The 15,479-nt window shown below is 40.6% G+C and overlaps 1 protein-coding gene across 6 annotated transcripts in view; it reads right to left on the bottom strand.

Moving 5' to 3' along the window:
- The window catches only part of KIF25 (kinesin family member 25), a 41,772-nt gene extending 29,888 nt beyond the window's left edge, over positions 1-11,884 (bottom strand). The window contains exons 1-5 of one of the 6 annotated variants that reach the window (XM_040059126.2): positions 11,778-11,884; positions 11,016-11,081; positions 6,967-7,083; positions 5,001-5,139; positions 135-238 (exon numbers count right to left, since the gene is read on the bottom strand). In XM_040059126.2, the coding sequence (XP_039915060.1) occupies positions 135-238; positions 5,001-5,139; positions 6,967-7,083; positions 11,016-11,081; positions 11,778-11,855 (504 nt within the window). In that variant the 5' untranslated portion in view covers positions 11,856-11,884. Of the gene's footprint in view, positions 1-134; positions 239-4,128; positions 4,264-5,000; positions 5,140-6,966; positions 7,084-7,812; positions 7,921-8,314; positions 8,449-8,565; positions 8,675-11,015; positions 11,082-11,777 lie in introns of those variants that run through there. The other 5 variants (XM_040059127.2, XM_040059130.2, XM_040059129.1 and 2 more) reach the window with 5 other exon arrangements.
- Positions 11,885-15,479: the final 3,595 nt, after the last annotated feature.

Here is a 15,479-nt window from a genome sequence, read left to right as displayed (position 1 = left end):
TAAACACATAATATATAGACAGCTGGGGCAAGTGATATATCCATGTGAAGTATATTCTTTACTTATATTGGTGAGGAAATTATGGGAATAATTTCAACCAAGTAAGCCAATGGTCTGTTATTAAACATACTTACAATTAAACTGTTATGTAGAGCCTTCCTCTTCTGCTTTTCTTTCTCAAACCTCTCTGTCACCTCTTGTAGAGACTGCTCAAGATCAAAAGCTTTTATCTGAAACTCTAGAAGAAAGCAGTTTCAGAGATATAAACTCCATGACTTTACAAAAGGAATTGTCCAGTAGCACCTCATGAAATATAGGCATGAAATATAAACCTTCTCAATATCTACCAAATTTCAGTTAGGAGGGTTAGTTTCTGATTTACTAGACACTTATGAAAAATCCCATCATAGTTCTTGCCGTGTGAAGGTATAAATAATTACCACAAGTACGTGAAGTCTTGAAAAGCAATCAATAATGTAAGGTATTTAAAGGCAGATCAATTGTGTCAGTTTAGTTAGCGTGACGTTACCTGCCAGCAAAGCCTGAAACTTACATTTGAAGCAGCCTGCTGCTAGATGGGGCTCATTTGCACGGCTAATACCACATCTGCAATTATTAGACTCATATGGGCTATCTTTACAAGAAGTTAACCTGTCATTTATCCTCAATCTCACTTACAGCACCACTAATCTTTTACAACAGTTGTAAGGTTCCCCTTTAAGATATGTCCATCATTCCATGAGGAATTCATAGGAACGATGTATCGTTTGAACCCTAGGGAGTCTCTTTCACCAAACAGAGAAGACTTGTACAGGTCATTATAAAAAGCCTTTTAACTTCACAAATGGTTTTATTTCAGCCCAATTACATAAACACTGAGGAGGCCTAAAACAAACATACAGCCCAGAAGACTCATTATGTAACTGTAAGCTTGTGTAAAAAGCAAGCTTTTAGAAACCCCAGTGGGAAATCAATATCCCCAGCAATTACTGAGCAGTTTGAAGATGCAGAGTATCAAGCAGTCAAAACCAGGGTCTGAGAGCTGAACTAGCAGGATGGCCACCAGCCTCAGCGTGGGCTCCCTTGCAGAGCAAGGAACAGACTCAGCACGGTCACACGTACAATTTAATCTCTCTGGTATAGACTAAAAATCAGATCATTTCAAGGGACATTTGTGTACACTAGAGATTTCTCAGATCTTTTTGTTCTAATACCCATGCCATTCACCTCCAGCTCACAATGTTCCTCCACAAGCGCATGCATGCAGGGGAAGTATGATGTTAATAGCTGGGGAATCAATGTCTAGGAGTTTCACTATGAAAAATCCTTCTCTTGCATCCAGCATGTGGAATAATACTAGCATGCTTTGGTTTGGAGAACCCCACGCAAATATGTTGCCATAAATTTTCAAAAGTCATTTACAGTCACTGACTCCTAATCATACTACAATTTTTAATACACAAGGTTAGATTCCATTGATTATTTCAGTAACCTCCAAAATAGGTATCTTCCTTTACAGATTTGTGTACACACACTTTGAGTTCCCTAAGTCTCTTAAATAAGCAGTAAGATAAAGCAATAGATGCCAAGGGTACTCTTCCATTATTCCAGTCCTGAAAGAAAAAAAGTTTCCTAATGCATAAATTATGTTTTTCTGAAAGTAGAGTTATGCAGTTACAAATACAAACACTCATTTAACAGTTTCTTAGTTTTCTGCTTGGCATCAGACGCAAGCTATATAGAAGTTACATGTTCATCCTTAACCTAGGAGTAGATATTGGGTACATCTGTTATAAAATACTAATAATACACTCTTCATTAGGCAAGAGAAGGAGTCACCACATGAATGCAGCCATTACAGACATCTCTTTTCCCCATCCTTTGCCCATTCCATTGATCTATATGGAAATTTTCTGGAAGCAGGGAATGCCAGCAATTTTTCTGTTTAAATGTTACTGATCACAGTAACATCAGTCCAACAGTTGTGATGTCTTGCAAGCATATGCAAGGGACTGTAACCTTTACAGTCTCTTTCCTTTAACTGACAGTCCCAGAGCTTATTATTCCTTCCCTTTCAGTGGTACACCAGACATTTTGCTGTGCTCACACAACTGTTTCCTCAGTCACACAAAGCTCTAAAAGCAATGCTTCCTTCTGAGCAAATTCTGTCCTGGATCATCTGTCTGATCTGTTCTGTGTGTGGTTTTACAAAGAGTTACACAAACATAACAGAAAGGTCCATAACAGGGACACGAAAAACAGGAGCAGCATAGCCTAGCACAGCCACAGCACATCTGAGATACGGATGCGTAGCTGTCCCCAGAGTTCCCTGAGGTTCCTAATGTTTCTTGCCAGTCTAGAGTCCATTTTAAAAAGGAAATCAATCTGATCATGTCTTCTAGGACATACTGCAGCTATGATACGATAGACTTAATACCAAAACGTCTTTTGAATTCAGCTGTATTTTATATTTCATACTGTAACATTATTTTTAGCATGGCCTGTTGTAATAGGTCAAAGGTTTTAAACTAAAAGACAGTTGATTTACATCAGATATAAGAAAGGCGGTTTTTACAGTGTGGATAGTGAAACACTGGAACAGGTTGTGAAGAGTGGTGGTGGATTCCCCATCCCTGGAGACATCAAAGTCAGCTCAGATGGGACTCTGAGAACCTGATCTAGTTGAAGATGTCCCTACTCACTGAAGGGGGAATGAAAATAGATGACCTTTCAAGATCTCTTCCAAACTGTTCAATGGATTATTCTTTGGGCTGCTACAATATTTCTGTTGCTGGATCCAAGGCTCCTCTAATACTTCCCTACTCCACACTAAGGGAAATGCTCTCAGAAGGCAGCTGAACTGGTGAAAATCACTTGTGGAGTTGAGGATAAAAGATTATAGTAGCTCACATTCCACCAATACAAGTCATTAGCACAGTGCAGAGTTCACTTTCTCCAACAAAAGCAAAACACATAGGTGCTAGCACATGGACAAAATGGGAAAGCTCCTTTTTTAATCTTCTTCAGACCAGATAAAAAGTGTCCCAGAATTGCAAAGCATTATCTAGAGTCATTAGGCTTATAAGTCACCACAATTTCCTCTTTCTGATAATATCTGCATGGTGAAGTCATCTACAAACTAATCTTAAATTTTTATGAATTCCTACCTTTCCAAACATCTGCTGAATCACTGCATCTCTCTCAGTAGTATCATTCGCAGTTTGGTGGCTAATATTTTTAGCAAAAATGATAGCAGCTTTATCCACAAGGGAAACAGAGCTATAACAACATTCTCTCTCTTATGAATTGCTACTGCTTAAATTCCAGTGGAAAAGGTGGCAGTAGCCTGGTTTTCAGATTGTGAACAAATATTTCTAAGTGAAGGACTATTCAGTTATTATAAGAAAATTTTATAGTTTGTTGCATGTCAACTACAACCTTGAAATTTACCTACTCAAATGCTTCTTCTGTAGTTTTCTCCCTTGTTTTCAATTTCTATTTTAAGATTAAACTGGTAATATATACTGTCTCTAGAATATATGCTTAGGGCTTTCTGTCTACAAAAGATTATATGTAATTTAAGGATGGCAATTCCAATGATCATATTTAACCTTAACAATAGAATCTCCATCTAAAACACTTGACAGAGAACTGAAAACCAGAAAATTCAAAACAAAAGTCATCCACCAAAGTACCAACATACCATGTTATAGTTAGGGAAGCTTCTCCTGCTTATGATTTCAAGGAACAATGCACCAGGAAGTGCAAATTGAGAACAGTCAATGCAATTTTGCCAGGCTTCCTCATTATTTATTTACACCACAATAGCTCAAGTGCCAAATTCAATCTCGTATCTGTTCATTTAGCCCCGTGCTTCAATAAGAGAAAAGTTTACTTTTTAGATAAAGTTAATTTTCAGCTTTGGGGATTTTTCCTTGATGGAGCATTTTCTCTAAAAGAATAACACAGTAATCAAATAAATTTTAATTATAACTTAGTACTTAACATACAGGAATAAGTTCTGTAAATACCCATCATCAAGGGTGCTGTTTGTTGCTATTGACATGAGGAATCCCATCAGAATTAAATCAGTCCCAAAATGAAATAATCCAAGGAAAGAAAATGTACCTTTTAAATGGCAACACATGGCTATCAGAGCATCACAAAGGGTCTGTGATAGTAAATTTGCATATTTGTTGTAGTTCACCACCACACATCCAACAACTTACTACACATTCACTGCTACGCGTCAACCAATTTAAGCATTGCATGTGTCATGTGACTCCCAGGCTTGGTAGCAGCTTCACCAGAATAAAGGATATTGAAAGCAGGTGCAGAAATCCACACCATGGGATCCAGGTGTAGGACCAATGCACTTAACTCTCAGTGATGAGGTCAGAGTGCCCCAGTGCACTGGCTCTCTTTCCTATGTATACGTGAACCTGAAGTACCTGAATTCCAAAACAGCAGTCCATGTGCTGTTAGTATCTACAGCCCAGCAGATCAAGTGGGTTTTGATTTGAAGTAATTTCTTTGATGAATACACAGAAATACTAAAAATCAAGTCTATCTTAATTTCAGGCAATATTTTCAGAAACATCTGAAATCAGCCAAGTTCTTTCTTGGTACAGTCAAAAGCAGACAAACTTCAGCTTTATAAAGCAATGCATTCTTTATTTGGCTCTTCTAAAATAGCCAAGATAACAAGCCTGAGATCTTCAGTTTAAAAATGCTACAGCTGAGCCAACTCAGCAGCAGTCTAACAGCAGCTGTAATCCACACAAAAGACAAATCCAAATTATCAGTCATAACCTCTGCAGAGTTATTTGTACTTCTAATGCTTCAGAACTCCTTGATGATTTAATGTCAAACAAGAAACAAGTGGTACAATTTCAGTGACACATTTCTCTAAAATCAAACTCAACCTTTTAATGTCAGAAACATTGAACAACTACACTGTTGATGTTACATGTTTGAAATCCAAGTGCAATGAGCCTTACTTTGCATTGCTTCATTCTGCAGCTGTATTCCCTGGACTGCTGCCAGAACTTGGTAAAGACAAGTCTTGCTTTGATGTTGAAAGTCTTTTGAAAGCTCAAGAGCAAATGAATGAAGGCTCTTCAGGTCTTGCTTAAGCCTCTTCTCAGCAAGAAGAAAAATATGTTATAAAGACACAGAACAAGAAGTTAAGAAGAATCAATAGGCAACCCAAATTATTATGGTGAGACATCACAGGCAGGAAGAACCCTCTACTTGATGGGAAAAAGTCCCCAGGAGTATATCTTTCAATATGTTTAGAGAAGGATCCTGCAAAACATTTAGCAATGTAATTTTCTAAAAGTTTCAGCAAGACTTTATGGATCCTTATCATTTTACCATACCCACTTTGACTGTAACACAGCTTCAGGTACAACCAAGTCTCTTTGTTATTTCATCAGACAAAAGTAAGTCTGTGTGAGCATGTGTGGGCTCTGTCCCCTTTTAAGTCATATCCAGAATTAGCAATGAAAAGTTGTGATCCATATATCCCTTAGTACTTTAATTTTCCTCATTTTGATCAGAAGGTATTTGCTAGGATTCACTCAAGGCATTTCTTGTATAGGCTAGTTCTAGGTCTTCCTCTGAGATGTGGTTTGAAAAGATCAGAAACTGATGTTGTTCAAAAAAGTATTTGTATTATGGATGTAACTCAGTGTAATATACGTGATGAGACTTTTAAATGTTTTTAAGATCAGTCCATATTCACTTATGAGCCCACCTAAATAAAAACAAATTGACCTGATTTTAGGATTACTAAACTTCTTGACATCCAAGTCCTGAAACAGCCATGCAAAGTCATCTCTAAGGTGAACTTATGTCACAGAAACACTGTGATATTTCACTGTCAACCTGTGTTATATATTCTGTGACATTTTATTTTCTGTGCTACTGACCTTGAATTAATTAATGCGTTTCAATGATAAAAAGGCAATCTAAGCCAAAGGGACAAAAATAATTGCATTTTGCACTCTCAAAAGCCACACAATGTAAATGGGAAGAAGTATTTTTTTGTTATTATGGGTGTAGGATGACTGTTCGTCTAGACTTTCATTTAGAAAGCTTTGCTCCCTCCTAGTATTCATTGACATCTGATAGTTTACTACCTCGATCCACAGGTACTGCATCACAAGCAGTTCTGCCATTCTAGCTAACCAAAAATGTAAAATACCACCACAAAATTTACAAAGCAGAAGCACTGCAATTGGAATAAAACAGTACAGTTCCATTGGAAGGGACCTACAACAATCATCTAATTCAACAACGCTGAAGTTAAGCTGCATCCTTAGGCCTATTAAGAATCAGATTTTTTTCTTGAGATACTTGTCAGTCATTTCATGCAGCATTCAGTGCGGCCCTGAGAAAAGATGTTTGGTGGTGTCCCTAAAAGGCACTACTCTATGGAGTAACTTCATAAATAAGTACTTCAACAAAGGCAAATATAATGGTGCTGACACCAGGAGAACAGTTTCTGTCTAATGCAAAATTAAAGCCTGAGTGAACATACAGCAAACTACTCTTGTGAGATCTGCTAGAGAACTCTTGGTAACCAATAGAGCTCTCAAATGTGTTTTATAAAGGATATGCCTACGTGGTTAAAGTATGTCACAATTACTGTTTTTAGGGATGTCTGTATGACAGTCAAATGGGGAACTGTAAAGTTTTGGTTACAAAAATATCTATCTCAGGTGTTAATAGCATCCTATACATAAGATCCTGGAACTCAGGGGAATCCACTTTCACCAGCCTCTCAGGTGACTTTGCAGCCTATTACAGCAAAACCACTGAAAATATTGTTACACCTCACTGTAAGCTCTGTTGTGAATACAATAAAGCCACAGATCAGGTTCATCTCACACCATTTTCTGGGGTAAGAATGTAAATGTTTAGGGCATTAATTATGTCTATGTTCTCACTAAATGCCTTTACCTTTATTGCTCCATGCAGCTGGGTTACAACAGAAATCCTCTGCAATTTCATCTGCTGGCCATGAGCAGCATAGAGCTGCAATATTTCATTAGTGCTTCTTCCAGCCAACCCTTGATACTATTAAAAAAAAAAAAAAAATCACAAAAAATCACAAAACACTCACGTTTCCTATTGCATTCTGTCCCCCTTTTCTCTGTAAATATTTGTAATTCAACTATTTGATTACACAGGATGTTGCCACTACTTAATTTCTTTGCTTTAACTTTTTCTCAGTCATGTGAAGAATCACCTCATGGTAACAGCCTAACATCACAAAATTCTGCTTTCTTAGGGTCTTAAACCTGAGCACCAGATTACTAAAATGCTTTTGCAGTACCTAAACCCTCTTACTTATGCTTGCGCTGGATCTAAGGGGCTAAAACTGTGCCTTCAATTAGGGAAAAGGGCTGGTTACACAGTTGAATAAAGTGCCTCTGGAAACTAGATTTAATGCAGAAAGCACTGTGGAAAGACATGAAACAGAACAAAGACAAGCATACAGGTGCTAACTGCTGAAATCCTGAAGTAGTCGGTAACACACAGCCCCCAGCTTTGTGCCCCCTGACAACACCAACTCCACTACAATCAGCAGGGTTGCAGTGGTGCCAAGCCAGACCAACAAAGCCCTACTCTGGGTCTTCAGAGATCACAGCAACCAAAGAAATTTTTTAAGTTTGTGCAGAAGAATGCTCTCTAACAGTCTAAAATTACCTATTATACAAAAGAAATTTTTATGGCCAACTTGGGAAATTTTTGAGATGTTGGAATCAAAATGAAAATAGAAATAACACAACTTTAAATATTTACAGGCATGAATGCAAAAAGAGTCATCTTGGTAGAGATTGCTTGTGAAATTCAGCAATATGGAAGAATCTGTATTACACTAAGAAATACATTTTTTGTAACTATCTGACAGCCCTGGTGCTTAAAATGAGCTGCAACTTCATCTATTTTCCCCTGCCACATGTGACATCTACCATTCCTTAATCAGTACCAATTGCCTCTTCCTCTATTTTTGAAATGCACTTGTCTCTTGCACAGATTTATTTCCTACTTTATTCATACCACATATTCTGTGACTGCAATTACCTGCTATTTAAATTAGCAAAGCATAGAAGACTACAACATAAGACATGAAAGAGCTAAATCTACTCACACAAGGGATTTGATTCAATTCCAATCATCTGATAACGACAGGTAAAAAGCAAACACTTAATTGCAGTTTAACTACAGGCGATAATGGCAAAAACAGTACAACATCCTCAAGCTGTTAGGATAAAGAAAGATTGTATTTTCAAGAAAAACATACTTCATTTATCGAAACAAATATTTTCATGTGGCTTTTTCACCTTCACAAAGCATGAATCTTCTATTTTTACATGGAGGTGGAAGCTCCGTAGGACAATACACCACCTTAGCACTACTTGAAAGAGTTCTTATAAGAAATAGCAGGAAGAGGGTTTTTTTAAAAAATGTTACAGGCTTTAAGCTCCCAGATATTGAGACTGATTCTATACAGTGCTTAGATGCTCTGAAAACTTAAGGATTTTCAAGACTCACGTTACTCAGATGCAATTTTTACAAACAGCTTCACAAAAATGCACACGGTTAGTGCACCTGAATTAGTATCTCTAATCACACTGAAAAGTTAAGCATATGTATATAAGCAATTGCAGTACTCAAGCCTTGTTGTTAAGTGAGCTTAGGATAGTTAAAACCTCCTTTTAGCACCTAATCTGCACCATCTGCACAGATTCCCCTTGACCCTCCACATTTCTCAACACTAAGATAAAAGCAGAAAGGTCGATGCTAATGTCATTGCATCGCTTCCGCTATCAAGTTAATCTTTATTGCAAATGTTGCCTTGATTTTGAGGTTTTCTCCACTCAAATAGTTTTAACATTCACCAGAGTTGCTCACAGGCCAGATTTGCAAACCTGTGCTTGAGCATAGAAGCAAAAAAGGGACTAAAACATTTTTACAGTCATCTTTATTATAAGCAGAAGTGAAACTAAACTACTTAATAGTGTTCCTCAAAGTGAAATTTGCAATCAGATCTATTCTGGCAGAATTAGCTATACGTAAAGAAGGCTGCAGGGTCAGGACCTCAAAGACTGCTAATAAAAGCAAGGGCTATGCAGGTAGATAAACAGAGTTCTAAACAGGAAAAAGCAAGGCAAAAGGACTAAGAAAGAATCTGACTTCCTATGTTCAGTAACAACCCCTCCAGCATGCTGCTGGGATAACAATACGCCAGGCTGCAGAACAGCGGAGAAGTGCTGAAATTCCTCACTGCTGCAAGGATGTAAGGGAAGAGCCATAGCAGGAGATAACATTTTAGTAAGACTGATGCAACCTACAGACAAATATTTACACTGCAAATCCTTGCTTATAGCAATCGTCATAAGTTTGTCTCCAAAGCTTCCCAGCTCACTCCAGCCAAAATGAATCCAATTAGCTTTTACAAGAATGAGAGCTGGTTAACCCTGGTCCCTGCGACTGAACTTGTTACAGGTCAATCACTCAGGCAGCTCCACCGGCAGATCTGAAGGATCGGGGATAGACAGTCAAGGGCAGCAGCTTTTCTCACCAGCACAGCTGGTAGAATATTAGGACATATGGTGCAATATTGCACAATCCTACATAATACTAATTTCAGTTAGCATTGTTTTTAATAGAGGGTCTTCAATTAAGGTAAAACTATTTCATAGATGTCAGTTCAGCTCATATTTTCACATTGCTGGGGCAAATTAACCAAGAGGAGGCAAATTTTTTAAAGTGTATTTAAATAACTGCCTGAATCAGTGCAACAACCATTACTGCAGGGTTAATTAAAAAGGATTTCATTTGACATTGTTTCTTACTGATGGTGGTAACACTGCCCACACTCCTCGTGGGTCTGTAGGTGCCCATTTCTTCCAGCACATTTTTCAATAAAATGAACCAGTGCTCTATTTCAAAATAGAGGCTTCATTCCCTAATACACAGGCAACTCCTTCCTACATCTGATGTACCTTAATGACTAGAATAATTTCTTTCTTGTGCTTGTGAGGATAAAAAAAAAAAAATCAGCTGAAATATTTAAGGCTTTCAATGAATATTGTAAAGAATAAATAAAAGAATTCCTCAGAATAAATTAGTATTCTTCTGTATACCTAGCAGAACTCATTTCAGATATGCCACCTGTTTCCAGTTAGACTTTGAAAAATGTTAAAGCCACTTTTATCCACGGGTGTTAGCAAATCCACAGAGAGGGCAAATGGCTTCCCTAAGGTCACCCAACCAGTTAATGCTTCAGCCCAGATTAGAAACTCTTGGCTAACAGTTTGTATCACCACTAATACTCACAGCTGGCTCTGCTCTAGCAGCCTAGGTCTATATTCAAAATTCTTTAAATCTCTGGAAATCTCCCCTTTGAAGGCCCCAAACATTATCACAGGCTGCTCCTTATTTCAGCAAGGATCTAGGAATAACCTATGTTTCTGTAGAAGGACACAAGGCAATGAGGGCATCCCGTTGTTGCTGTATGATGTGTCACAAGGCACATGTGCAACAATACCAGGACTAAAAACACACACAGCAGGGCAGCCCTGGTAAGTCTGCTCCTAATGAAATGTCCCTCCTGCACTCTGTGAACAGTTCTTTCAAAGCATCATCCCAACTGTGTCTAAAAGTATTCCTGAAAAATCTGCCATTGTCTTTTAGACAAACATGTTCCCTGTAAGAAGAAATATTCCACATTTAATGTTTCCAGAGTCGTTCCCCAGTTCAGCTTTCAAGATTTCAAACAATAATAAATATTTAAATTCAAGTTGACTTCTAGTTACTTAATCAGCCTATCATTACTACTACCATTCATGATTTTGAAAAGAAAGAGATGCTGAGCCTTAATCCCTTCATAGATTTTCCCAACTGGTAAAACTAGGGCAAAACCAGAAAAGAGGATGGCAGATTTCAGTGTCTTCTTTTTTCTGCAAAATTTTTTTTTGAAAAAAATAAACAACAGTCACCTCTGCAAGTTTTAGATGAAGTGCAGCATTTTCAGTTTCCAGGACAACTATTCTTTCTTCTTTGGTCTAAGGAAGAATACCCACCCAAATACACAAACACCCCCCCCCAAAAAAAAAAAAAAAAAAAAAAAAAAAAAAAAAAAAAATTAATTAATATTGTTTCATTACCATATTCCACTGTTTCTCAAACTTCTGAGATCAATGAACTACATACCTCCATTCACAACAATATCTGTATATTAGCATGCAAAAATTAGGATAAACTCTTAATATTCCTTTATTTCTATCTTTTCTGTTATGTAGCTTGCATGTGTGGGAACTCATAGGTACACAATTCAAAGCGCTTCTGCTTTGCGAAACCACCTCCTCCTGGCATTTTTCAGAAGCGTGGTCCGCAGCACTATTTTATTTATTTATTTATACATAAGCACGTAAGTTTCCATTTCCAAGGCAGCACTATTAGAAGCGTTCGACAGCGCCAGACGCTCCCTCAGCACAGGGGCGCCTCCCGAGAGCGCCGAGCGCCCGCCCTGCCCGGCGGCGGGGCCGGAGGGAAGGAGAGCTGCCCACGGCTCTGACACTCGACTTCTATCCCAGCCCCCGCTGAGCAGTCTCCTCCAACACTTGGGGGCCCAGCAAGGCCCCGACACCGCCGGACCGGGGATCCCAGCCCCGGCACGAGCGCGGTTTGGGAGCGCGCTCCACGCCCTCCCGCCCGCCCGCCCGCAGGCCCCGCCCCCGCCCCGCCCCTCGCCCCCTCACGCGCAACCGCTGCTCCAGCTGCCGCAGGCGCTGCGCCCACACGGAGCCCGGGTCGAGCCCGCGGCGCGGCCACATCATCCTCCCCGGTGCCGCGCCGAGGCGGAGCGAGAACTCCGCCGGCTCCGGCTCCGGCTCCGGCTCCGGCGGGGATTTAACTCGGGAGGCGTCTGGGGCGGTAGCGCGGCTGCCATGGCGACGGGCCCGCCCCTTCCCCGCCCGGGCGGCCGTGCCCCGCCCTGAATGGCAGGACGGCCGGCCAATCCGCGAGCAGGGAGCGGGAACGGGGCGGGGCTACGGTGGGCGCCTGTGAGGGACAGCGCCCCCAGCGGGGAGACTGAGCGGGGCACGGGCGTGCCGTCCATGGGGACTGGGGATCTCTCAGCCTGCGGCGTCCCGTGCAGCAAGGGACCTCAGAGATCAATGCACATTATCCTGAGGGGTGGGGGGTCCCTCCGCCTGCACCAGGGCCAAGGATTAGGGCGGGGAGTGCAGGAATAGAAGGAAAGCCTGGGACTCCCAAGGCTGGTTGAAAGGCTACCCGGTTCCTGGGCCCGGGGGCACAAACCTCACACCAGGGCAAAGGGCGAGGAGGGCAAGGGCAGTATCAGAGTTGAAAGCTCCGATACTGGTTGCAGGACCTCCTCCCTGAGCAGTGTGCTTTGGGCTAAGGCTGTAAGGGCCACAAAGAAGATTAAGGGATAGGAACATCTGCTGCACGGAGCGTGCTGGGGGAAGCGCAGCCTGGAGGAAGGGAAGGCTGAGGGGGATGCAGCCAGTATGTGCAAATGGGAGTGTGAGCACCACGGACTGTGCTCTGTGGTGCCCAGGGGCCGGGAGTCCAAGGATCGTGTGAGGATATCCGAATGCTGGCACAGGCTGCCCCGAGAGATGATGGAGTCCACACCCTTGGAGCTACTCAAGCCCCAGTTAGACCCAGGCCTGGGCAAGCAGCTGTAGCTGACCTTGCTTTGACGCTGAGCTGGATGATGCACAACAGAATCTGTCTGGAAAGGGCGAACACGGCCGGCATTAGGGCCGATCTTAGGACAAAGCCTGTGGGTTCGGGTGGTGTGGGACTCCTGAGAAGCTGCCCAGAGCAGCCCCTATTCATCCAGGCTATGGCTGGGGGTCTCACACTGGGGTTTCCAAGGTGAAAATGTCACATGCATTACCAATATTTCTTGGTACTCTACTGTATTGCACTGAAAGATTTACGTGGTCTTGAAAGCAGTCATTATACTATTTGGCTATAAAATGTATAAGTATACCAGACACAGACATGTCAGCTTCTTGGAAGTGGGAAATAACACTATTTTTGTACAAAAGTTGTTTGATTTTTTTTTTTTTTTTACCCAAAACCAACATGATCATTATGGAGGAATCCAGTTCTGCAAAATAGCAGTCTCAGGTTACTCTCTACTGATCATGGCAAATGTGCTCTCATGCAGGCAGCAGAAAATCCAAAGACACAGAGCAGTGAATCCCTCCATGTTTAGTACAAAAAGGCATAGTGCTCCTTTACTGAGGAACCCAGATACAGCCCATCTATCACAGACCAAACCAAACACCCCTGTGCAGCTCTATCCACCATCTTCTGGGATCCTGCATCTTCAACAAGTTGCTACAATCTATAGCCTCTGTTTAGGAAAAAAAAAAAAAAAAAAAAAAAAAAAAAAAAAAAAAAAAAAAGACCCATCTGGCTGGTTGCAGTTAGGTTTGGCACACAAAAGTGTAACTCAGCAGTTCCTCCTTGCAACTAGTTCTGCTTTGATGGAAAAATGAGAACTGACAAATGGGTACAGGCTAAAAAAACAGTTCAAAAGTGCTGCAACGGTGTGGATGTTACAAGATGTTGGCACTAAGTAAGGCAGACAGGATTTTAACCAACATCATCTGTTTTGGGAGGAAGATTTAGTTGCTTGCAGGGTGTGACTCACAATTCTTGACAATGAGCTATGATTTTATATGTAATGCTTATCCTGCGGCAGCAGTCAAATCAGAACAATGTTATTTTCCAGCAAAACTCAGCTTCATCCCAGAAGGATCACCTCTGAAGTGGTATGGTTAATCTCACCCTTACTGGATTTTACCCACTATTAATGAGAGTAAGAATTTTGTTTCTGTAAGCTGTAACAGACAATACGTAATTTACTATCACTCTTTGAGGAAATAACCTAAAACTGAGCATCCACTACTCCTATTTAGTCATTTCTCTGTGCACCTCTGAAGGTCAAATAGTACTGAAAATTGTCCCATCAGTAGAAAAACAAAAATTCTCAGTGTGATGTGTGACTCATTGTAACAGCAGCAAATCTCCTTAGGGATCTTCCTTCTATTTCCAAAGCTTAGGAGAGGCTGCTTGATGGACAGGGAACAAAACAGCCTGTTGGTGAGACCTGGGCAGGAAACAATTATAAAATCCAGCTGTCTTCTAGAAATGCTGCCAGGCTGTACTGCAGCACACCTTTCTACACTGATACTTGGCTTTGAAGAATCTTTTTTTCCCCAAGGTTTTACCAACTTGATCCCATATTGCCCCTGCAAATGGAAGGCTCTGCCATATTGCAGATCCTTCTGTGGAACTTCAGGGCCAGAAATTTATTGGAATTGTCTAAATCCACATTTAACTCTATTAATTTTAGCATCAGTGAAATACCATACATGGATTATAAAATCCATCAGTGGATTACAAATCTTAGGATACTATTAAATAAGCATTGTCTCGAATACTTCTGATGCATTTCACTTTAATGCCAGCAGTGGAACCAACAAGACCCAAGAGGTACCAGCTTCAAAAACTTCTGATGAGTTGTCCATTGCAACATTCCAAAATGCAGTAACAAGAAACACAATGGGTAGAAAAGCATTTGGGAAAAAGACCATGAGAGAAGGCTGTTATCCCTCTTCTGCCAAACACAGAGAGATTCTGCTGTACGTCCCTGTGTTTTCTGCTGTGAGGTGACATTCTCCACACTCAGATGGTAACTTGAGACTGTTGTACTGCACACAGCCTCTCAACATTGTTTGGTGAATCTGTAAATCTTTCATTGCACATTTTTTTGGTAACTAGTTCAGTTCTGAGCGCCTGTCGGTAACAGTGAACAGATTCTCTGGGCAGGTGTATTGCATTGTGGTCTCACTAAGTTTTCCTACCATTACAGCTGAGAAAGAAGACAGCCAACTCCAAATTTTTAACCTCTGAGGCTTTGCCTTCTGGGATACACAGCCAGCAATTGACCCTGAGATACCAGTATCATTTGACAACACAGAAGAAAGGGCCAATTCTTACCATCACATTCATGAGTCACTACATGTGTTTTAAGACTATTTTTACTGAAGCTCATTTTTTACCAGCACTATGTGTTGTATCTAATTGAATTAGGAGGTAAAGAACAGCCTGCTTTTTTCTACTACTTGTGTACTCATTGCTTGATGTACAAAAAGCAATCCCTATGATCAAGTATATTGCTTATTATTTCAGGGAACAGGATGCATACTATGGACTTTGTCATCATCTTCCTTTCCCTGGCTTTTCCTCAAACACCAGCAAAACTGTAGTACAGACTACCTAAAGGAGCTGAAAAACAGTGTATATGGATGATAGGTGCAGAAGGGAGAATTTAACACAGTTTTAAAATGATTAGTTTTGGAGAAAGCTGACTATGCAAATACAATTTCACAGAGTTATGACTGTTAAGGGCC

This window comes from Hirundo rustica, chromosome 3 (assembly GCF_015227805.2).
Source record: "Hirundo rustica isolate bHirRus1 chromosome 3, bHirRus1.pri.v3, whole genome shotgun sequence".
Lineage (NCBI taxonomy): Eukaryota > Metazoa > Chordata > Aves > Passeriformes > Hirundinidae > Hirundo > Hirundo rustica.
Note: the sequence above shows the minus strand (reverse complement) of the source record. Positions and strands in the feature narration are given on the sequence as shown.